Source organism: Lepidochelys olivacea (genome assembly GCF_965140295.1).
Source record: "Lepidochelys olivacea isolate rLepOli2 genome assembly, chromosome: 4".
NCBI lineage: Eukaryota > Metazoa > Chordata > Testudines > Cheloniidae > Lepidochelys > Lepidochelys olivacea.
In genome coordinates this window covers 130,663,392-130,686,922 of record NC_140414.1, presented here as the reverse complement: position 1 = coordinate 130,686,922, position 23,531 = coordinate 130,663,392, and the positions used below count along the sequence as shown (strand labels likewise).

Here is a 23,531-nt window from a genome sequence, read left to right as displayed (position 1 = left end):
TATTTCTGTCTGAAAATACTTCATGTACTACAGGTTTCAGAGGAGCAGCCGTGTTAGTCTGTGTCCGCAAAAAGAACAGGAGGACTGGTGGCACCATAGAGACTAACCAATTGATTAGAGCATGAGCTTTCGTGGGCTACAGCCCACTTCATCGGATGCAGAGCATGGAACATATGGTAAGAAGATATATAATTAGTTAAGATGACCTATTATCAGCAGGAGAAAGTTTTTTTTTTTAATATTTTTTTAAAATATTTTTTAATATTTTTTTTAAATTTTTTTTTTAATATTTCATCTTAACTAATTAGCCTCTCGCAGTTTGTATGGCAACTTTCAACTTATCTCTGTGTGTGTGTGTGTGTGTGTGTGTGTGTGTGTAATCTTCTTACTATATGTTCCATGGTATGCATCCGATGAAGTGAGCTGTAGCCCACGAAAGCTCATGCTCAAATAAATTGGTTAGTTTCTAAGGTGCCACCAGTCCTCCTGTTCTTTTTATGTACTACAAGTAGTAGCTAAGGTTACCAAACTGAAAGAGACTTGATTTCTCTTTTCTGTTTGAATACTCTGTACGTTTGGCAGCATTTATTCCCTGTATAATCAGTTTCTCCTGTCCATGTGGAGCTTTCACACAACAGCAGGGAAGAGAAAAGCATTTGGGGTCAGGTTGTGAACATCTTACTTGCATTGGCAAGCAGTTTACTTACGCAAGTCGTGATACTGCAGTCTTCAGGTCTGATTGTGTGAGTAACTGATCAGCAGTGTCAGTCAGGGGCTGCCAATCTGGCCCTTAAGAAAAATCTGGTTTTCGGGTGGGATTTTCAGAAGTGCTCCGTTTTGGTCTAAATCTGTTCCCATTGATGTTGATGGCAGCTTTACCTGTAAGAGAAAGGTTAGTCCAGTAGTGAGTATTTTTGAAAATTCCATTCTTGAATGGGCAAAACTTGGCAGCAGCTGTCAGGCTCAGGTACAGCATCTGAAAGTATTTATCAGTCTGTCTCTTTTTTTCCTTTTTTTTTTCTTTTTGGACATGACTTGACTTCCAAGCTAACAATATTTCACAGGGAGCTGCTGTTGGTTCCCCTGCTTAAAATTAATAAGGTTTCCTCACAGGTTAGATTATTCCAGTGTCTCAGCAGCTACTTCTGTAGGAATCAATGGGGTTTCCAGAAAGAGAATAAGTGAAATACAAAGGAGAAATTTTTGTAAAATATTAGCTTGATTCCTTTAAATAAAATGGGAATGTGAAATACTAACATTACCCCTGACTTTCAGAGCTTAATTTGTCCATTTCTGGAAATGAAGGATTTCCAACCCTTGGGAATTTCTCATGTTTCCACTGGACCATGTCCCACCAAAAATACTACAGAAGGTTCTCCCTGCCCTTATCTAAAACACATATATACACACCCTCAGGTAAAATGTAAAAGAAAATAACTTTCCTATAGTTTTTTTTCCCAATCATCCTATATAGGAAAGACATAATTTGTTATTAAATTTTACTAGTTTTTAGGGTAGTTTCTGTAGACTCCTATTAAATGTCCCAAGAAACCTTAAGAAATTGATTTTAAGTTTATTACATTCTGTAGTACTTTTCCTGTGTGGTGTCTCACTTTTCTCTCCTCTTACACTTCTCCCTCTTACTTCTCCTCTTTGCTTCCACTACTGGTTCCAATCTTCCCACCCATCCGTCCAGTGCTCTTTCATTCATCTAAAGAGGCAGAAGAAATTGCAATAAAAATAAATAATTTTGGTTTCATCCACCGCCCCTGGTGGCTTGTGGGAGAGAGCTGTCGCTGTGCAGCACACGATGGGTGGATTTGTGCAGCCAGGGAGAGGAGTAGAAATGAAAGGTGTTTCACAAATTACACTATGTTCTGGAAGGGGGAACTGGAGTAATCTGAGAGGGGAATCAGCAATGAGGGATGGGGGTCAAGGCAGGGTTAGATGAACCACAATCTGTTGGGAAAGTAAAAAATTCCCAGAAGCAGAAAATCACTCTTAAATCTAAGTAGTAGACTAGAAAGACTGCCATGGCATGTGCTGGTCATGTCTTAGTGTAATACTAGCCTTTCAAAAGCTAAGAAACCAAATATAAAATGTTTAGAACATTAGTCTTTCTGTCATTTGGTTGGTGTGGTTTCTACACCGCTGAAATTGCCCTTGTTCATGCTCTGGTTTTATGACTGCCTTGTTCCACTCCTTACAATACAGCCTGTCTCGTGACCACCCAGAGAACCAGCAAAAGTTCAGATGCTTAATAGAACTGGGACTTGATTCAGTTGATGTAGATGTTTGTTACATGCTAGTAGGGTGGCGTAAATTATTGCCAAGGATACAGTAAGGTGTGGTTGTAAAAAGGAAAAACAACCAACAAGAGAGTGTAAAAAGTTAAAATAAAACAAGTGGTCTCTAGCACACCAAAGATAGTGAAAATAACTATAAGAAGGCATAAGATAAAAGGAGCCATCTCTCTGCTTTATCTTTCTTTCCTTATCCTGTTATGACCCCCGTCTTGGCCTGTTGAGCAACACCAACTTCCTGATGCATAACGTATATTAATATTTACATGCTCTCTAAATTGACCTGTGACCCATGGACTTAAATACAGCTCAAGCAAAATTGTACTGTGGTGAACCTTGGAGATACCTTAATGTGGCCTTTTAAGAGAGGGGGTGGCTGCTTTTTGGAGGTTGTCTTGACTGCTAAATACACTGCCAGCCGTACATGATTAAACCTGCCTCTCTACCTACCACTGGTATGCACTGTAATTCCAGTGACCTCTGGCTGACCATCAACCTCAAAAGATGTCCAAATGGAGGAAGATGTATAAACATGTTAGCAATAAATATTTGAAACAGGACTGTCCACGATCTTCTTTTTAAGGATGTTGCATAGCCTTAACTCAGATTTTTTTTTAGTTGCGAGATAAATCACTATCCATATGTGCTTTTAACGTAGCTTTTAGCTGTTAGTTTCTGCTGAATTCAAAGCTCTTTGATTTGAATGGAGAGGCATCTGAATAGCAGTACAAAATAGGTAGAGACACATTGTTATACTGCTGTAACTTGTGCATCCTCAGTGGCGGTACAGCATGCTACCTACTGTTCGAGAATGTTCATTTGCTTTATCATAGTCATAGAGGTGCTTTATCCAGGGGTGGTCTAATCCATCCACCCGTGCTGAGGCAGGACCAAATATACCTAGACCATCCCTGGCTTCTAACCTGTTCTTAGAAACCTCCAATGACTAGTCACCAAGGGAGGTTGTGGAATACCCATTCCCATGCTTAACTATTCTTATTCTTAGAAAGTTTTTTTGTTTCTTAATATCTAACCTAAATCTCTCTTGCCTCAAACTAAGCCAAATACTTCTTGTTCTTCTCTGGGTGGACATGGAGAACACGTGATCATGTCCTCTTTATAACAGGCCTTAACTTATTTGAAGACTGTTATCAGGTCACCTCTCAGGCTTCCTTTCTTAAGACAGAACATGGGTTTTTAACCTTTCCTCGTAGGTCAGGTTTTCTAAACCTTGTGTCACTCTTGTTGCTCTCCTCTCGACTCTCTCCAGTTCGATCCCATCTGTTTTAAGTGTGGTACTTCAGCTGAGATCACACCAGTGTCAAATAGAGCAGGACAATTACCTTCCATGTTTTATGCACGGCACGCATGCTAATACATCCCAGAATAGAATCATAGAATATCAGGGTTGGAAGGGACCCCAGAAGGTCATCTAGTCCAACCCCCTGCTCAAAGCAGGACCAATTCCCAGTTAAATCATCCCAGCCAGGGCTTTGTCAAGCCTGACCTTAAAAACCTCTAAGGAAGGAGATTCTACCACCTCCCTAGGTAACGCATTCCAGTGTTTCACCACCCTCTTAGTGAAAAAGTTTTTCCTAATATCCAATCTAAACCTCCCCCACTGCAACTTGAGACCATTACTCCTCGTTCTGTCATCTGCTACCATTGAGAACAGTCTAGAGCCATCCTCTTTGGAACCCCCTTTCAGGTAGTTGAAGCAGCTATCAAATCCCCCCTCATTCTTCTCTTCTGCAGGCTAAACAATCCTAAAACATAGCATTTGTTTTTTTGCCACAGCATCACACTATTGATTTATGTTCAATTTTTGATCCCCTATAACACCAGCTCTTTTTCTGCAATATTGCAAGCCAGTTATTCCCCATTTTGTATTTGTGCATTTGATTTTTTCCCTCCTAAGTGAAGGAAACATGAACCCTCTCGCAGTCCGGAGAATCACTACAGAATACCCAAGCTGGGGATCGATGAAGAGTTGGGGTTGGATGGGTGTTTGTGTTTTTGAGTATGAATGAGAAGGTGAGCTAGTACATTTTTAGAGAGGATATGTGGACTTATAGATTCATAGATATTTAGGTCAGAAGGGACCATTATGATCATCTAGTCTGACCTCCTGCACGACGCAGGCCACAGAATTTCACCCACCACTCCTACAAAAAAAAACTCACATCAATATCTGTGCTATTGAAGTCCTCAAATCGTAGTTTAAAGACTTCAAGGAGCAGAGAATCCTCCAGCAAGTGACCCGTGCCCCATGCTACAGAGGAAGGCGAAAAACCTCCAGGGCCTCTTCCAATCTGCCCTGGAGGAAAATTCCTTCCCGACCCCAAATATGGCGATCAGCTAAACCCTGAGCATATGGGCAAGATTCATCAGCCAGATACTACAGAAAATTCTTTCTTGAGAAGCCTGGGAGTTGCAGTAAAGACAAAAGAGGGTGAAGATCTAAGTAACCCCTTTTTTTTTGGCAAAGTTCACATGTGGGGATGTTTTGGGTGTGACTGTAATAGGATTTACAGACATGTGACTGTCCAGAAAATGAGAGTAGAAACTAACCTCTGTATTCCTTATGGGAGGACAGTGAAGTTGAGCTCAGTGATGCCCCTATGTGACAGTTAGGGTCCAGACACCCCAAGGGGCGAACAGAAGGCCAAACCCCCCCCAAATAATCAGTACAACCAACTGATTGCATACTGTGTAACTGGATAGGTTTTTATAGTACAATAAGGTGTCTTTTGAAAGCTTGTAATGTTCTAAGTGGAGTAATTGTTATGTGGATACGTATACAGGCTTGACTGTGGAGTGTATGTATTTGTGTGTAGAAAACTGGTGCAGCTTCAGTTCCATGTCAAACAGGGAAGGGCACCCCCTAAACTAGTTATCTACATGAAACTGACTTTGAGTAACTATCCATTGCCCAGCCCAGGAGAAGAGATTGGTGGACCATTAGAGATGGTGAAATGACACTGAGACAACTCAAAATGGAAAAGAACGTCCTGACTGTCCAACATCAAGTCAGGAAGCAGTTTCCCCTCTCTGACTAACCAAGAGTCACCGGGGACAAATGTGAGGGGAGGAAAAAGCTTTTTAAAAACTGGCTTGGAACTGAGCGGTTTTTGTTGTTTTTTTTATCCAGAACTTGGGGGATAGCTCGAGGTAGGATGATGTCTGTGAGCACGGGATCCCTCCCATAGCTGGGGGGTATCCTCGGAAACTGTTCTAAGACAATAGGTAACTTATTAGAAAAGGGATTTTATCTAATATGAAAGTGTAAAGGCTGAAGTTGTCTCTTGGTTTTGTTTTCTGTGTAACTTGTGTTTGCTTTCTGTTACTATTTCATCTTGGAATATGTGTTTTTTTCTTTTAAATAAACTTTGTTTTTATCCCAAGCAGATCTCTGATGTGCAAACCATGTGGAGTGTGTGTGCCAAAATGATGTGATAACTGGGGGGCTGGTTTCACCTTCAGGGGTGACAAACCAGAGAGGATCATTCTGTGTGTCTGGTAATTAAGAACATAGGAGAGATGTGTTTGGGGAAACCCAGGACTGGAAGAGCTCTTGGTGTCACCCTAAGATGTAATTAGGCTGGTGAGACAGGGTGAAACCTTATGCTTGTGGGCAGGTTGTTGATGTCAGGGAATTGAACCAAAGCTGCCCATCATAAAGACCCCTGAAGTTAAAGGGTGGGCAGAGACAGAATCTTTTAGTGGTCTGGGTGGACCCCAAAACGTCACACCTTAACAATCAGGGAATTGCCTATCTTGGATCTACTGAATGAAGGATATTATGACAAAGTAAATAACTCTTAGGGTGGGATGGGCTGAAAAGGGCTGTGTTATGGTTAATTCACTCATATGTTGGGTATAATAGTTTTTTTTTTCTTGGGGTGGGGAGAGATTAGAATTAAAAGTGTGTTGCATTTTAGAATAAACAGGAGCAGGTATATTCAAATAGCTTCGTGGCAGGGTGATAGAGGAGGCTGTATTGTGGGCTACAGAAAGGTGGTTGTAGTGTCTGGAGTTGAAACCAGGAGGGTGAGAAGGTTAGAATTTCAGGGAATTGTGCTGAGCTGGAGGTGGTGATCCTTTGATCTCAATTCCACGTTGGATACAAGGAAGTAAAGGCAGGAAAGCCATGTTTGAGCAGAAATAATCATGAGTCAGTAGTGACAGGAGAGTGAGCCATGCTGAGAATATTGAAGAAGGCTGTGTGGGGAGAACTTGCACCAGGCTTGTAGTCAGAAAGGGAAGACCTCTCAAAGGAGTCTGAAGGGACTTTTGAGAGAGCTGTGGCACACTGAAGGTATTTGGGAATGTATGAGTGGGCAGGTGGTTAATTATCCTGGGATACGGGAGGTGAGGTTTGAAGGAGAATAGGATGAAGGCATGAGGTGCTTTTATTGTCTGACAGGGCCTCGTGGCACAGAGATATTGGAAGGACAGAAAGATTGTGGGTAGTAGTTACCTGAAGTGATGTAGCTGACATTAATGGAAGAAATAAGGCTCTAGATTCACCAGTACACTCTGGGCCTGCTTTGTGCTTCTCTGGCAGCTGAAAGGAGCCATAAACATGGATTAAGTGGCCAGTTAAATTAGCGATGCGAAGCAGCAGTAAACCCAGAGTGGCGCAAAGCAGCTGGAGCATATCAGTGATTCTGGTCCATTGAGTTCTTTGATCACAGGGGTAGAGGACAAAGTTTATTATGTTAGAGGTAGCAAATTTCTTGGAGTCCCTGGAATTATGGTCAGAATTATGGTCAGGCCAAATACTCTGTTGGTGTAAATTGGCTCTGCTCCAGTGAAGTCAAGGGAACTAGACCAGCTTACACCAATAAAAATTTGGCCAATGATAGCATTTGCTAGAACAGCAGTTCTCAAATTGTGGGTTGGGACCCCAAAGTGGGTCGCGACTCCATTTTAATGAGGTTGCCAGGGCTGGCTTAGACTTTCTGGGGCCCAGGGCCAAAGCCCAAGCCTCAGGGCTTTAGCCATGGGCAGCAGGGCTCAGGTTATAGGCCCCTTGCCTGGGGCTGAAGCCCTTGGTCTTCAGCTTTGGCACCCCCAAGGCAGCAGAGCTCGAGTGGGCTCAGGCTTCAGTTCCCCCTCCTGGGGTTGTGTAGCAATTTTTGTTCTCAGAGGGGTTGCAGTGCAATGAAGTTTGAGAACCCCTGCTCTAGAAGGGTCTTATCTAAAACCTGAGCTTTTTATCTAACTTAGGAACTTATCTGGCCCCCAGTATCTGAGTGCCTGACCATCTTTAATGAAGTGAACCACACAACACCCCTGTGAGACAGGGTAGTGTCATTACCCCCATGTTACAGAGGAGATCCTAACTGACTTGCCCAGGGTCACACTGGAAGTCTTGTGGCAGAAGAGGGAATTGAACCCAGATCTCCCAAGTCCTACATGAGCGCCCTCAACTCCTGGGCCATCCATCCTCCTCCTTTACTTATGTCTGTACTGCCATCATGGGATGTGTTTGCAGTTCCCGTAGCTATACCGGAAATAGCTTTAATCTAGCTATCTTGGGTCCCTGAGCAGCAAACCTGGGGCACTGTGGGCTTCAGCCTGGGCTAGTCCTTCAGGTAATTACTCTGGGTCCCAGACTGGCTTGTACTGCCCATGCTGAAGCATGCATTGCCACGGCTTCACTGCTCCAAGACCCAAGCTAGCTAGATTGCAGCTTGAGAAGACATACCCGAACTAGCTTGAATCACACCTTGTGATTGCACTCTAGACATGCCCTTTGTTGTGTAATGGACACCTGGGAATCCCTGCTGTTTTTCAAGGCACTGACCATATGATCGCCCCAGAATGGCCATTATATCAGGGAAACAGTGAAGAGAAGAAGAAAGCAATGGTATGTGTAGAGGAAGGTGGTTAAAGAACACAATTAGAGATGTTTGTAAAGAAGGGCTCGTTTAAGGAGATTTTCTTGCAATAAGTGGGCAAGATCAAGAATTTTGAGGGTACTTGAAGCTGGGTGGAAGTGGTGGATGATGGAAAGGAGCTAAGCCTGTGGATGTTTGTTTCTGTAGTTTTGTTGGTCCAGGCATATTAGAGAGACAAGATGGGTGAGTTAGTATCTTTTATTGGACAAACTTCTGTTGTCTCTTTCGCCAACAGAAGTGGATCCAATAAAAGGTCACCTCACCCACCTTGTCTCTCTAAGTCTATGAAGGTACATGAGGGTGAAGTTGAGGAAAATTAAAAAGGAACAGGTATCGCAATGGAGGCTTGTCACTGACAAGGTGTTTATTCATCTGTCCAGTCATGATTATTTTCAAACAGCAAAAACCAATTTATGCGAGAATAAAATGTGAACTCCTGGTATTAATAGCACCCTATTAATTCTGTTGCCTACTTCTGCCAAGCAAGATCTGTTAGCTATTTTATTTCAGTCCAGACAAAAATGTATGAAAAGCAGAAAGGCTGCAGGCCTATGACTCATACCTGTAATTTCAGAATAACCGGAGGAAGGAGATACACATTTTCCACCCCATGCATGAAAAATGTCACCAGGGAAGGAATAGGAGGCTTTTCCCCCTGAATGCCTTTGCCAGTCCTCATTCAAGAATGTTCAGATTTGAACTTCTGAGGGTAGTGATTCTGTTTAGTGGCAGTGCTTCTAGAACTAATTCAGCAAGACGGAAGGACCAGTCACCAAGAAGAATTAGTGATAGGCCTGTGAATCAGCACAGGCTAAACTGACCGTTAAGAGACAGGCTGAAAAGGTAGAGTTTTCCTGTTGTTCTGAAATGTGATGGTTCACTCTCCGAGCCAGTGTCTTATTTGGGGGGTGGATCTCAGGTCAGCAGTTTACCACCAGTTTGCTCCCCTTCAGATTATGCTCAGCAACAGACCTGCATTGGAAAAAGTAATGGGAAGCAATTTCATAACCCAGGTTTAAAAATAGATTTCCTTTTCCTGTTTAAAATTGTTACAGTAATTTGCTAAAAACAAAGCAGGAATCTCAGAGGATACTTGATTTACATGTCTCTAAATCTTAAAGGGGCATTTGTGTCGTGGACATAGGCGCCATCCCTCATCCTAGTCTTTCTGTAAACCTAACTGTGCCATACGTCATTGTGTTGAGTAGAGCCGGTCGGGAATTTTTCAACCAAATATTTTTTTTGTTGGAAAATGCTGATTTGTCAAAATTGATACTTAATGGGAATGTGTGCATGTTTCAGTGGAGAATAACTTCTCAGGTTTAGGATGGAATTGCTGAATTTGGCAGAGTAGGGCCTTGAACCTGGGTCTCCTACATCCCAGGTGACTGCCCTAACCACTGGATTATTGGCTAATCTGAACACTTTTTTTGCACCCTGTCCATCTCTTGATCTGAAATAGGAAACTTTAAAAAAATATCTGAACACTTTAGCAGGATGGAAAACCATTTCCCGCCCAGTTTCCATTCTGAGTTTAGTGGAGTGGAGGGAAAGGGGGTGCGTTGTGTTGATAGAACAACAAACTACATTTGATCTGGAACTAGCCTTGTAGTCTGGTTTAGTGGCACCATCATTTACTGCCATTCTGGTTCCAGGGCTGGCAAGTGTCAGTTTGCTGGGCAGGCAGCAATCTGAATTGCTGGGGGAGCAGAGGACATCTTAGTACTTCCCAGTGAATCATATTTCTCGTGTCGACTCCCAGAATTGACCTGATGTGTTGCCAAGATTCAGGGAAGTCAACCTGGGACCTAGTCTCTCACCTCCCCCCCTTCTTGTGAATTGTCCTTATTGCTTGATTAGCCTTATTCAAGCCATGGGGGAGTGGGGGTGGGGTTGCTCATACGGATAAGGATGTTTTGCAGGATTAGGCCCTAAATGCTAAAGTAGGGATTACTTTATATAGAATACAGTGAGCTCTTCAGCTAGGTTTGAGAATTTTTTGCCGTCACTGAAACATCATTTGGAGAATTTATCCACTTCAGCCTTGCCTAATTAATTCCTTGATCAAACTTATTAATACAAAATTTAACATGTTTTGCTCTTGGGGCCAAATACTACTTTAATGTGAATCAGTGTAAATCTGGAGTATCTCCATTGGCTTCTCCCACCCAATAAGCATTCCGGTCATTGGAGGAAATTATTTCAGTACCTCTGATTAGCAAGGCACATCTATCCTTTGTTTCTAAGTTTTTTGTAACCTGGGATTCTTGGTGGATCTCATGGTGCTACTGGGTTCTCAGATTGCAGCAGTGGTCATGTGCATTTCATCATATCATCAACATCTAACAAGCAGATTCCACCTCTTCCTTTTGGATGCAGACCTCCCCGGACTAATCCATACTCTTGCCACTCCAAGTTTAGATTGTTGCAGTGTTTTCTCCATTGGGCAACACCTTTGAACCATTCAGAAATTGCAGCTTGGGCATCCTTTTCAGTTTCCCTGTTCCTCCCTGAGAGCACATTATGTCTTTGCTCTGGGATCTGCACTGGCTACTGACAGGTTTCTGAGTGAAGCTTGTGGTGAGTTTGATTATTAAAGCCCTAAATACTTTTGATCCAGGCTACCTGAGAGATGCACTTCCAGTCGTGTGTTACTGCAACCCCTGATTTCATATGAGGCACTTGAGAGAAACAGAAGCAGCCAAAGCAGGGACCACTGCACTGGGCTAGGAAGGGGTAAAATGGGGCCCAGCTGGGAGCACCCTTTGGGACCCAGAACTGTGCAGGGGAGGATCCCCTCCTCTCAGCCATGTGGCATTGGCTGGGGGGAGGGACAAACTTCAGAGTGGAACCAGGCAAAGACCCTGGCCAATTGGAGCAGCTGCAGGTGCCACCCAAGCAGGGACCATCAGACATTCAGAGAACTTGCTACAGTTCTGACTCAACTTTCTCTGCCCTGTACTGATTGGCTCTTTGAGGGGCAGGGTTGGACCAGTCTCTGCACCTCAGTTTCATTCCAAATCTTCCCTTCCTGAGCCCCCTTACCTCCTTTCCTCTCCACTTTTCTTTCCGTCTGTGGCCCACCCCCAATTATATTTATTTATTTGTTTTGTAGCGCTAACATGACAGTGTTGTTCTACTCCTTTCCCACCCTGTCTGTCTGGTCTAGTCACATGGCAAGCTCTTCAGGGCAGGGATTATCTTCTACTCTGTGTTTTGTGCAATGCCTGTCAGAATGGGGCCCTGTTCGTAGTTGGTCCTTAGGCACTATCCTAAGAAACTTGATAATAATAGTCAGGAACAGTGCTAGAGCATTGTCAGTGGTGAGTCCTTGGCTTTGAAACACGCTTCCCTCCTTGGTCCTCCAGTGCCAGGGTTTGGTGATGCTTGGCTCACCCCACAAGCCCTGCTTGCTTTCCAAGGAAAAGATGTGACTGAGGGGATGGGTTGGTTAATGTTTTTTGGGCTTGGGAAGTGTTTTTCATTTTTAAGATGTATGGGTCCCTGTCTATCTAGGTACTGAGCATGCTCACGTATGTGCTCCATCTTTTGGCTTTATTAAAAAGTGTGTTTTTAGGTAAGCCCTGTAGTGAGCCTGCAGTCAGAGAAGAGGAGTTATATTTAAACCAGTACAACTGTGTGAGGAGAGGTCAAAGTTAAGTTGGAGTCCTTGTTTGTGTTGTCTTTTATTTAAGTAGGGTTGTTATTGGTGGAAACATTTACTTAGGGGGACAATGCTTATGGAAGGCTTAGACCTTGCTGCATTGTTGCCAGGGGTCTTCTGTGGGCATGCTCAGAGCAAGTGCCCACTATCATCAATGGTCAAGTTAATCGTGCTTCTCTGCATTTCTGGCAGTGTATTGATGTACGGCAACAGGTAGTGTTCTTATCATAAGAGCAGGACGATAGCTTATCAAGGACGATAGCTGTAGACATGCTTTGCTTGCTATTTCTAGGAAAGCAATTACTAGGTGAAGAAGGATATTCCCTGCTTGCTTATTAGGTTAGCACTTCCTTTTTATGATGATTTTCCCTTGCACAGCATATTTCATACACATAGATGCTACTGTTTACTGTTCTTAGGGATTATTTCACTCACCATTCATGTGAAGTCACCTGTAGAGTAAAACACAGCTCAGCAGTGCACAAGAGTGAGAAATAATATTCTTCTTCCAGTGCTTGCTCATGTCTATTCCATTCTAGGTGTGTGGGCACCCACGTGTACAGTTGGAGATTTTTGCCTTAGCGGTATCTGTAGGGTCAGTTGTGGTGCCCCCTTGAGTGCCACGCTCACGCGCTGGTATATTAGGCGCCGCCGACCCTACGCCCTCTCAGTTCTTTCTTAATGCCCCTGAGAGTTGGTCTGAGCACTTTGTCTTGCATCACAAGAGTGTTAGTGGTTCTTACAGTCCATGGTTCGGTCTCCTTTGTTTTTTGGTTTTTAGGTACTTAGTTAGACCATTACGTCAAGTGTTAAGAGTAGTAGTTTAAGAGTTAGTCCCAGCTGGGACTCTGCCTCGGAGCAGGGCATGCCCCATCCCCCAGGCTTTAAGCCATGCTCATTGTGCAGCCAGCCAATACCCATTAGTCACCCTCACGATAGCTGTTTGGGGAATCCCACAGAAAGGACAAGTGCAGGATCTGCAAAAACTTTTGCCCTCCAACTCAAACGGAACAGGATATTCGCTTAAGGGCCCTCCTCATGGAGGCTGTGCTTTGTCCTGCCTCGGAGCCCTCTCGATCAGACTCCATACCCGGCACTTTGGCATCTGTGTGCACTTTGGCATTCCACCGACACCGGAATCCGCCCAGCACCATTCCCTCTCACTGGTGCCTAAGAAGCGGTCAAAGTCAACGGGCCCCCTGGCACTGCAGAAAAAGGGGGCTTTGGGCAAAGGACCTGTGTTAGGCCACGTGCCCGCCCCGGAGCTATTTGGGGGCACCAGTGTGGTCAGACCCCCTAGCCCAGCCAGGGACCCACCTCCGACTCCAGGGAGTAGCAAGGGGTCCCAGCCCCTCATAAGGCCATCTGTGCCCGAAGCTGGCCTGGCTGCCAAAGCAAGTAGGCTGTCCGGCACCGCAGACTCCAAGCCAGGCGATGGACCTGGCTAAGGCCATGGCATCTATGGGCAAGCCAGTTATGGGACTGTCCCCTAAAGCAGCGGAGCATCCCCAGTCCCCGTACCACAGGCATCAATCCCCATCACCGCAGCCTCGGTCCCCTTTCAGAAGACCCAGGTCCCTGACACCAAGATGTCCACCTATGAGGCACAGGATACGTGAGTCACAACGCCAATCCTCGTACACACAGTACCATCGGGCCTCCCACCAGAGATTGCCACGGCGCAGATCACCATCACCTAAGCAGTCTCCCAGGCGTCAATCCTCTCCAACCCCCCCCAGTGCCGGATCGTTCTCAGAGGCGGCACCGACCTTCAGCTCCCCGGTACTGCTCTTTGGGCAGGGACAGTTCTTCACCCTCTCCTTGCCAGTCGCCGACAAGAGTAAGTCGGCAGACTGCGGCATCTACAGTTCCGCCCTGATCACTGGAAGAGCAATGGTCCAAGTCTGAAGGACAGTTCAACCCCTCACCAACAAAGGTGAATCACCACCAGGCTGCGAGACTGGCATGCCTCCTGCGGTGGAGGCAGGGGCAGTGGCCCGCCCAGTGGCTGTACTGGAACCCGTGGTATGTACCTTTTATGCCCGTCCCATACTCCCACCATTCCTCCCGGGTTGCATCGGACAAGCTGCCCTTGGCACAGCCAGCACCAGAGTCGGAGCACGGTGCAGAATCCTACACAGGGATGACAGTGGGGCCCGATGCCCAAAGAGCCATCCCCAAGGGAAGCTGCCCCTCCCACTGCGGCACAGTTGTCTTCATCGTCTCCAGATGAAGCGTTGGCAGGCCCCTCGCAAACAAGCAGCCCCCTGATGACTTCAAGGAGCACCAAGCCCTGCTCAAAAGGGTGGCTGCCAACCTAAACTTGGAGGTCAAAGAGCTATTGGAGGAGTCCAACCTCTTTAATGTCATGCCCTTCTCCACCCCAGCCCAGGTCACATTACCTGTCCACCCAGGGGTCCTAAAACTTGCTAAGTCTGTGTGATTAAACCCTCTCTTCCATTCCGCCTACTTCCAAGAAGGAGGAAAAGAAGTACTATGTCCCAGCAAAGGGATTTGAGTACCTGTGCATCCCCCTCCAGCGGGGGTCCCTGGTCATGTCTGCTGTCAACAAAAGGCCCAGACAGGGCCAGGTGAACAGCACACCGAAAAATAAAGATGCCAAGAGGCTGGACTTGTTTGACAGGAAAATTTATTTGACAGCCATCCTGCAATTTTGGGTGTTTAACCATCAGGCCCTACTAGGCACATACAACTTCAGCCTGTGGGACTCCATCAGCAAGTTCAAGGAGGGCCTCCCACAGGACTGAACCCAGGAGTTCGCCACATTGGTGGAAGAGGGAAAAGTGGTGATGAGGGGCATCTTCCAGATGGCCTAGGACGCTACGGACTCGGCAGCCAGGGTAGTCGCTTTTGCAGTGGTCATGAGGTGCAGCTCCTAGTTACAGTCCTCTGGGTTGTCCCAGGAGATGCAGACTATCCTTCAGTTTCCTGTTAGAGGGAGCAGGGTTCTTTTCAGAGCTGACTGATGCATGGCTCCATGGCCTTAAATACTCCCATGCCACCCTCCATTCCTCAGGCCTACACACCCCTCAGCAGGCTAGAAAGCCATTCTGTCCCCCTCCACCTCCGTCCAGGTCATGAGGTATCCCTCGGTCCAGCTCCTACAGAAAGAAGGACAGAGACAAAGGACCTGTTCCTCTGCTCAGCCTGGTTCTTCCGAAAGCCAGAAGCAGGCATTTTGAGGATGCGCCCGAGGATAGTGACCCAGTCACTTCCCAGGATCCACCCCCCTGTTCTTTCCTCAACCGCCTGCGCCCCTTCCGATCGGCCTGGTCGCAGCTGACCTCAGACGGTTGGGTGCTCGACATAATATCTTCAAGCTATACCCTGCAGTTCATGGCCAGCCCTCTGTCCTACTCCCCCTTCCAGGTCCCTCTTCAGGGACCCTTCTCATGAGCAACTAATCGTTCAAGTGGTCGAGAACCTTGTAAGCCTGGGGGCGGTAGAGGAGGTCCCTCCAGACATGAAGGGGAAAGGGTTCTACTCCCACTGTTTCCTAATCGCAAAAGGGGGCCTCACACCCATTCTGGACCTGCGCTGCCTCAACAAGTCTCTCAAGAAGCTGAAGTTTCGCATGGTCTCTCTGGCCTCCATTATTCCCTCCCTGGATCCAGGAGACTGGTACACCACCCTTGACTTAAAGAATGCATATTTCCATTTTCCTGGGGCACAGGCGTTTTTTCCGTTCTACGTTGGGTCACTGCCATTTTCAATTCACGGTGCTGCCCTTCAGTCTCTTGTCAGCCCTGAGAGTGTTTACAAAGTGCATATCATCAGTGGCTGCTGAGGTGCCAAGGGGTGCAAATTTATTCGTACCTCGATGACTGGTTAATTAATGGCCTTTCCCGGGATCAGGTGCAGCATCATCTCAACCTGGTTTGCTCCATCTGTTGCGACCTGGGGCTGTTAATAAATGAGAAAAAGTCAACTTTAATTCCAGTGCAGTGTGCAGAGTTCATTGGAGGGGTCCTCGACTCTACTGAGACCAGAGCCTTGCTCCCTGAGGCTAGGTTCCAAGCCATGGCAGACCTGATCTCATGTATGCAAGCCCACCCTCCCACCACCGGTCACACATGCCTGCAATTGTTAGGCCATGCGGCGGCCTGCACTTGTGATCCGGGACGCGCATCTCCGTCTCAGGCCTATGCAGGCATGGCTGGCATTGGTCTGCATCCCCAAGAAAGACAGCGTGGACTGTGTGGTCAGGGTCCCAGACCATGTGCTGTCATCACTCACATAATGACAGAATCCTGCTTCGGTGTTGGAGGGAGTTCCCCTCACAGCTTCTTCCCCGTCAGTAACCTTTGTCTCCGATGGCTCAGACCTGGGATGCGGAGCCCACCTGGGCAATCTCAACATGCAAGGTCATTGGTCGAGTCACAATCACTCCTTACACATCAACGTCAGGGAGCTCAGAGTGGCTTGCCTGGCCTGCCAAGCCTTCCTACCTCACATAAAAAGCAGGGTGGTCCAGGCGCTGACAGACAATACAGCGGCTATGTTCTATATCAACGAGCAAGGCAAAGCCAAATCATCTGCCCTTTGCCAAGAAGTCCTCAGGCTCTGGAACTTTTGTATACAACACAACATCCTTCTCGTAGCCGCACACCTCCCTGGGGCCAGGAATGCTTTGGGAGATTGCCTCAGCATGATCTTCTCGTCTCGACACGAGTGGTCCCTCCATCCAGAAGTGATCAGCATCATCTTCCAGAGGTGAGGGACTCCCCAGGTGGACCTGTTCGCGTCCAAGCAGAACAGGAAATGCCATGTTTTCTGCTCCTTTCAGGAGATTGACAGAGGCTCCCTGCCGGATGCTTTTCTGCTCCCATGATCATGGGCTCTGTTATATGCCTTCCCCCCAATGCCGTTTAATTCACAGAGTCCTCATGAAGATCAAACAAGGTGGGGTAATCCTCATAGTGTCAGCTAGGCTGCACCAGCACTGGTTCGGCACATTGCTGGACCTCTCAATTGCTGCTCTGTTACAGCTACCGCTCCTGCCGGAAGTGCTGTCCCAAAACCACGCAGTCTTCTGCATCCGAACCTGGCGGTGCTTCATCTGACAGCTATTTTGTACATGGTTAAAGCTGTACCAAGCAAATTAAAAATTGCATTCCCTAGATGTCTGGAGGGCACTAGCCTTCTGCATTGAAAGGTCCAAGCCATTCCGCAAGTCAATGCAATTGTTCGTTGCAGTGGCCGACAGGATGAAAGGTCATCTGGTGTCCACTCAGAGAATTTCTTCTTGGATCACTGCCTGCATTTGCTACTGCTACGATCAGGCAAAGGTGTCCCCTCCAGCGATTGTCACCGCCCACTCAACCAAGGCGCAAGCCTCTACAGCAGCTTTCCTAGCCCAGGTGCCTATCCAGGACATGTATAGGGCGGCCACCTGGTCATCCATCCACACGTTTACATCCCATTACGCACGTACCCAGCAGGCCCGGGACAATGCTGGCTTCAGTAGAGGGATGCTGCAAGCCACTAGACTGTGAACTCCAAGCCCACCTCCAGGTTTACTGCTTGTGAGTCACCTAGAATGGAATCAACATGAGCAAGCACTCAAAGAAGAAAAAACGGTTACCTACCTTTTTGTAGCTGTTGTCCTTCAAGATGTGTTGCTCATGTCCATTCCATTACCCACCCTCCTACCCCTCTGTCAGAGTTTCTGGCAAGAAGGAACTGAGAGGACATAGTCATTGGCGCCTAATATACCAGCACATGAGCGCGGTACTCAAGGGGGTGCCTCAGCCGACCCTATGGATACCGCTAAGGCAAAAATCTCAGACAACTGCACACATGGGCGCCCACACACCTAGAATGGAAGGGACATGAGCAACACATCTCGAAGAACAGTTACAGAAAGGTAGGTAATTTTTTTTTTCCAGTTGACAATGCCATGGAAATTTTAAGTAGACAGACTGCAAGTACTCAATGGGAATTCTGACATCCATTTAGGATCAACATGCATGCTCTGGGAGGAAAGCATTGTAGGACACTAAATGACATGACTGGTTTTACATTTCACCTGAAAGGCAACAATATGCCCAGTAACTCCTTAACACTGTGACGGGCTCTGGTTCATTACTGATTCAGAGGGGAAGAATGCTGCCTACTAAATCACTAATATAACTTCCTCCAGCTACTGGGTTTTTTTTGTTGATCTCCTGTCCAAGTACTCCGTGCACCTAGCCCTACTTAGCTTTGAGACCACAGCTGAAGGCGGTTGGCTGCAGGGCTACTCAGTTACTGCATTAGGCTGAAGTTTCTCGTTATGTTGGATTTATCCTGACTTGTACTGTACACAAGCTATTCACATGTCCCATGGAAATAGAGTCCTTTGACAATGCTGGCTATATCAAAGAAGGAATTTTGCAGTAAAATCTACAATAAAGAAGCTCATTTTGCAGCTGCTTTTGACACAGAGCTCCCTCTAACTAAGGCCGTTCCAAGAAACCAAAGATATGTAATATTGTTGTGTTAGGGAGAGTTAATAAATTCCCTTTGTGTGCTTTATTGAGATAAGTGAAACACCCTTATAATGGATAACCTTCTAATAGGGCAGGGTGGCGTATGGGATGGTTCCACTTCACCTTTCCCATATGATTTAGGAGAAGTGAGCTCCTGAGTTTGACACATTTTCAGGCTTTCACCTGAGAATTAAATCTTGGTGCAGGTTGAGGACAAATTCCCCTGGTCACCTTACACTGGTGTATTGTCTAATGTCCTTTACAATTTTGGTCTCAAATAGGAAGTCTTATATTTCAAATTGGAGGAGATTTTTTTTACCCGTCTCCCTCTTGGGCAATAACAATCTCTTATCAGTCTTAAGAAAGCAATTTTGGGCCAGATGCACAAAGGTATTTAGGCACCTAAATATGCAGATAGGTGCCCAGTAGGATTGTCAACAGCACTTAAGTAGGTTGGGTGCCCAACTCCCATTGATTTCAGTACCTTTATAATCTGGCTCTGTGTCGGCCTAAGGTGATGTATTAAGCCCAGGTAGGCTTATGCAGAAGGGCAGTTGCATTCTTCAGCTTCAGATTCTGCTTTATCTTCTGTAGGCTCCTGCTTCTGGGTAGCTGTGTTGGACGGAAATGTGGTGGGAATCGTGGCTGCGAGAGGCAACGAGGAAGACAACACCCTGGAGCTGCGCCGCATGTCCGTAGATTCCAACTTCCGGGGTAAAGGGATTGCCAAGGCCCTGGGCCGCAAAGTGCTGGAGTTTGCCATGCTCAACAACTATTCTTCCATTGTACTGGGAACCACAGCTGTCAAGATGGCAGCCCACAAGCTGTATGAATCCTTAGGGTTTAAACATGTGGGCATCACTGAACACTACACCCTCCCTGGGATGACGCATTCCATACTTGAGAGAATGTTTTTCCAGCTTCGCTACCACCGCTACCGTCTGCAGCTGCGCGAAGAATAAAAACAAAAGCAAAAAAGAAAGTTTTTTCTCCCATCCCCCCAAAATTGCCCTTGTTTTGTTTTTCATTGTTTTTGTTTTCAGTTGTTTGTTTCGTTCCCTCATTTCATTTTTAATTTGCTTTGTGCAGCTTGATTGTACAAAATAAGGATCCTTCCTCGCATGCTGTAGGTGGTGGTGCAGAGGCTGGAAGTACTGCTCTCCTAATGCATACAGTGTTCATGACCTGGCAGGTCAGAGTGGACCTACAGCCTGTTGTTCCAATCTTACCCAGGTACCTACATAAAGCACAGAAACTTACAAACATAATAGTACCACTGGTCTGGTGTACATAGTATTTTTTTTTCCAAACGTAAGATAATGTAGTGATGACATTCATAATACAGTAAGTGCAGAAATATTACTTGAATGCATTTCTCGGTATTTCATGCACCAGTAACTAAAATATGCATTCATCTTACTATAAATTACTGGTTAATAGTTTTCAAAGAAAATGTGAAAAAACGCTTGCTACAATGCATGAAGAGGAAGTGTGTGCACGTACTCAAACACACAGCACTGCCATCCAGGCACTGGTGTTGCACTTTTTTTGGATGTGCCTCATTCTGCCAAATATCTGAAAGAACCTTGGTGCATCCAGTAACCATGACTTTTTCTCCATTCTCATTTTCCTTCCTAAGCCAGCAAACAGACTTGAACCATTTGAACTCTGAGCCCCATTGTAACATATTGTAAAGTAAGATCAAACTTAAATATCTCCTGCGCTGTTCTATATCCATGCATAACCTGCAGTCCTGGGCCAGACTTCTGCATGTGCATTGGAGTTTCTCTTTGCTGCCTTCTGGGTTTGTTTGTTTTTTTGTTTGTTTGGGGTTTTTTTTTAATTTTTTTAAATTTTATATTTGTTTTGGCTTTTGCTGAATGGTGTCATTGAAGCATAATGGAGGCTGCAGTTCCTATGGCAACACATTTGCACATTAATGTGAGCACCAAATCTAAACACTTCAGACAAGCAATGTGTGACAGATAATTGCATTTTGGGAGTGTGCGGGGGGGGGGGGGGGAGCATACATATTATCTTAACCAGCTGCTGTTTAATAATTATAGATGGCCTCACTGCAGCCTTCCATAAAAGGTAACTAACTGCTTTAATGATGTCAGATTTGTGAATTGTACAATGCAAAAAGCAATGCAAAGCAGATTCGGCATGTGTCTGTACCTAATATGTATGTACAGTGCCTGCCAACAAAAGAATAACCAAGACTACAGCTTCTTCTAGCCTGAAATACCAATTTTTATAACTTATTTAAACAAATAACAACTTTGCATGAATTATGTCGGGGGGAAGATCAGTAGGTTTTAATTTTTAAAATGTGGTATCAGAAATATTAAAAACATTTCTGGTTGCACTTAATTTGGGGTGGGTGATGGGATTCAGCTATCTTATAACCTTTAAAGGGAAACCCCCTTTAAGTTAAGTTCCTGAAAAAAAAAGTTACTATTCTATGAAGTATTATGTGTGTGCGGTGTGGGAAAAAAAACCATGATGAAATTGATAAGGGACTGAACGAATGTTACTAACACTTGTAACTATAGTAGAAGCAACTAGGTAGGAGAGTTTCAGAGAGGAGGAAACAAATTTATCCTTGTCAAATCAAATAGTGGAAACAAGTAAGAAGGGTACTAGAAAGAATGAAAGGAAGACCAGACAGAAAGCTTAACTAATAAGAAGTGGGACAGAACACACATGTGAATTATATTGTGAGGTGGAAACCAAAATGCTAGTCTTTCACTTCCAGTCCAGGGTCTTTCCTGCACTGAGATTCATCAATGTAAAGGTAGGAATTGGGTCCACAGTTCATTAGTTCCTAACTGGCTGGTAGCCTATGGTACTGGCCAGTTAGACTGGAGAGCCAAACTCAGGACTGTCTGTGCAATTCCTGTTTACCAAGGGCGGGAGCATCTCCGTGGGTGCTTCTTTCAATCAGGAAGAAGCCTGCACATACTTAGCAAGTGTTAAGGAGAAAGGCAGCTTTCACAGTAGAGAAACTGGAGCCTAATGAGAGGGTGTGAGGTTAGTCTCCTGAGCCCACCCTTTTCATTCATTGTCTGCTCTTGCTTCTAGCTAGCAGGGTGGGAGAACAGATTCCAGCCTCCATACGCAATGCCAGGTCAAGGGGCGAGCAGGGTGGGGGGTACAAAGGGGTAGGTGCAGGCACATCCGAGCCAGAAGATTTTGTCCTATTACTCTGTTAAGCAATTCACACTCTCAGCCCTGGATTTCTGCCTGCCTCAATCTATACCATACATAAAATGGCAGTGCCCTAAGGTATATTGTCCCGGTAATAAAGGGAGAAAGTAGATAATGGAGGGCACTATGTCAGGAGACCAAGAGCTTAATTAACACAATTTCTTTGCGGGCTACTATATATTTTTAAAAGTCTTTTAATGCTGTACATTTCTCCTGAAGTGGAGGGTAGGGGTTTTTGTATAGTGTACAGAAATTGGCATAATATTTTCTTGCTGCTTTCAGTGATTTATTAACCTGGGTAAAAATAGACCATTATAAAGTGTTAGCAAACGTGAAAGAAAAAAAAGTTTGTGCCTTTTTAAATTTTTTTTCAGTTGCTGTAGAGTCACCACACTAAAACCTTTCCAGATAATGAAAATAGCTAGTCTCTTAATGAAGGGGAAAATACATAAATTTAATTGTTGTTTTTTTATTGGGGTGTCTAATTAAAAGAATGTTCTTGGTTTTATTTGATACCTGTGCCTTTGTAATATGCCTCATTCATATCTATGTCATAAGCCAAAACTGGTTCAAATGCCCTAAACTCCCACAGAGACAGAAACACAGTTAAGTCACCAACTTTCTTTAAAAAAAACAAAACAGTTAAAATGTAACATTATTATTGTATCTCTTACCATAACACCTTTGATTTGCATAAGCGAGATAATGCTTTTACAATATGCAACTTGGAAGGCGCTATGGGAACTCAGTACTTCTGAACAGGCGGGCAGGGCACCGAAGTTGTAATGACCGGAATCAAGATGCTGCCTCTCAGAGATTTATTGTTGTGCAAATTTATTTCTCTTAATGCTTGTGTGAAGTCACCCCTGCTTTGTCAGAAATGCATTTTGGAATATTTTGTTTGGTGAGAACACCAGGAGCCATTGCTGTCTGTCCTGTTCGCTAGCTTTATCTCCAAACGGAAGTAGTTCTTGCTGAATGTCTTGCTTTCGTTTTGCCAAACCATGACACCAGAGTGATTGGTAGAACTCCTAGTAATCTAAGCCCTGTCTGTGCTGACATTCGCTGGGAACTCTCCAGCTGCTACAGTAGCTTCACCTCTGGTAGCAGGAGTGAGAGTGCTAGTGTAGACAAGGCTTGGGTATCTTTATTGCTGTTTGCTAGATCTCCTTTGAGTATGGTTAGACAACTCAGAGGTTGAAAACACTGGACCCGTCAGTGCAGTCTTAGTTGTTGGACCTGCATCTCTGGGGAAACTTTCCCCAAGCATGTTAATATGGACCCAGCCTTGGAGCCCGATAATCCCCTCTATTTCCTGTAGAATCTCTGTGGACTTCAGGCTACAGACTACTGATGCTTATCCCTTCCCATCAGAGGGTCCAGTTTGGGCCGAAAGGCCAACTCCTGCAGTCCCTACCCAGGCAAGTCTCCCACTCTGCATAGAGACTGCAAGATCAAAGACTTGTTTGTGTTTTTATCCATCCATAGTCTCAGATTTTATATATTTAAATGGCATCATAAAAGATTAGTTACATCCATTTTTCTCATTGCAAGAACCCCAGAGCACATGTGAAGTGACACTTCTCACCACAAAAACTCCCAGCTTTGCATTATGTATTAAAATGCAGCTTGCTCTTAACCTACTGCTGCTGGAAGCCATATTGCTGGGTGGACTTCTTGTGACAATACCAGTCCTCCTTCATTCTGCTTGAACATTTCTTCAAGTGATGGTCCCTATTGTATTCCACTGTGGGTTATATATGTGCACCATGCGTCCGGAACTGGAGAATTTGAAAGTAGTGTCCGTTGGTCTGCACATGCTCCCTGGCTCACCTCGTGCCTCCAACCAAGGGGATAAATGGCAGGGCAGACCAAGCACCTCTCCAGTTCCTTCTTGTCGCCTCATGGTCCGGATCAGAACCTCTCTGTCTGTAGCTTCAGCTTTGGCCTTTAAAAT

General features: G+C 45.3%; 1 protein-coding gene across 3 annotated transcripts in view; it reads left to right on the top strand.

Moving 5' to 3' along the window:
* The window catches only part of NAT8L (N-acetyltransferase 8 like), a 53,284-nt gene extending 32,925 nt beyond the window's left edge, over positions 1-20,359 (top strand). For all 3 annotated transcript variants that reach the window (XM_084626519.1, XM_084626521.1, XM_084626520.1), the window contains exon 3: positions 18,959-20,359. In XM_084626519.1, coding sequence (XP_084482645.1) covers positions 18,959-19,326 — 368 coding nt within the window. In that variant the 3' untranslated portion in view covers positions 19,327-20,359. The remainder of the gene's footprint in view (positions 1-18,958) is intronic.
* The last annotated feature ends 3,172 nt before the right edge of the window (positions 20,360-23,531 follow it).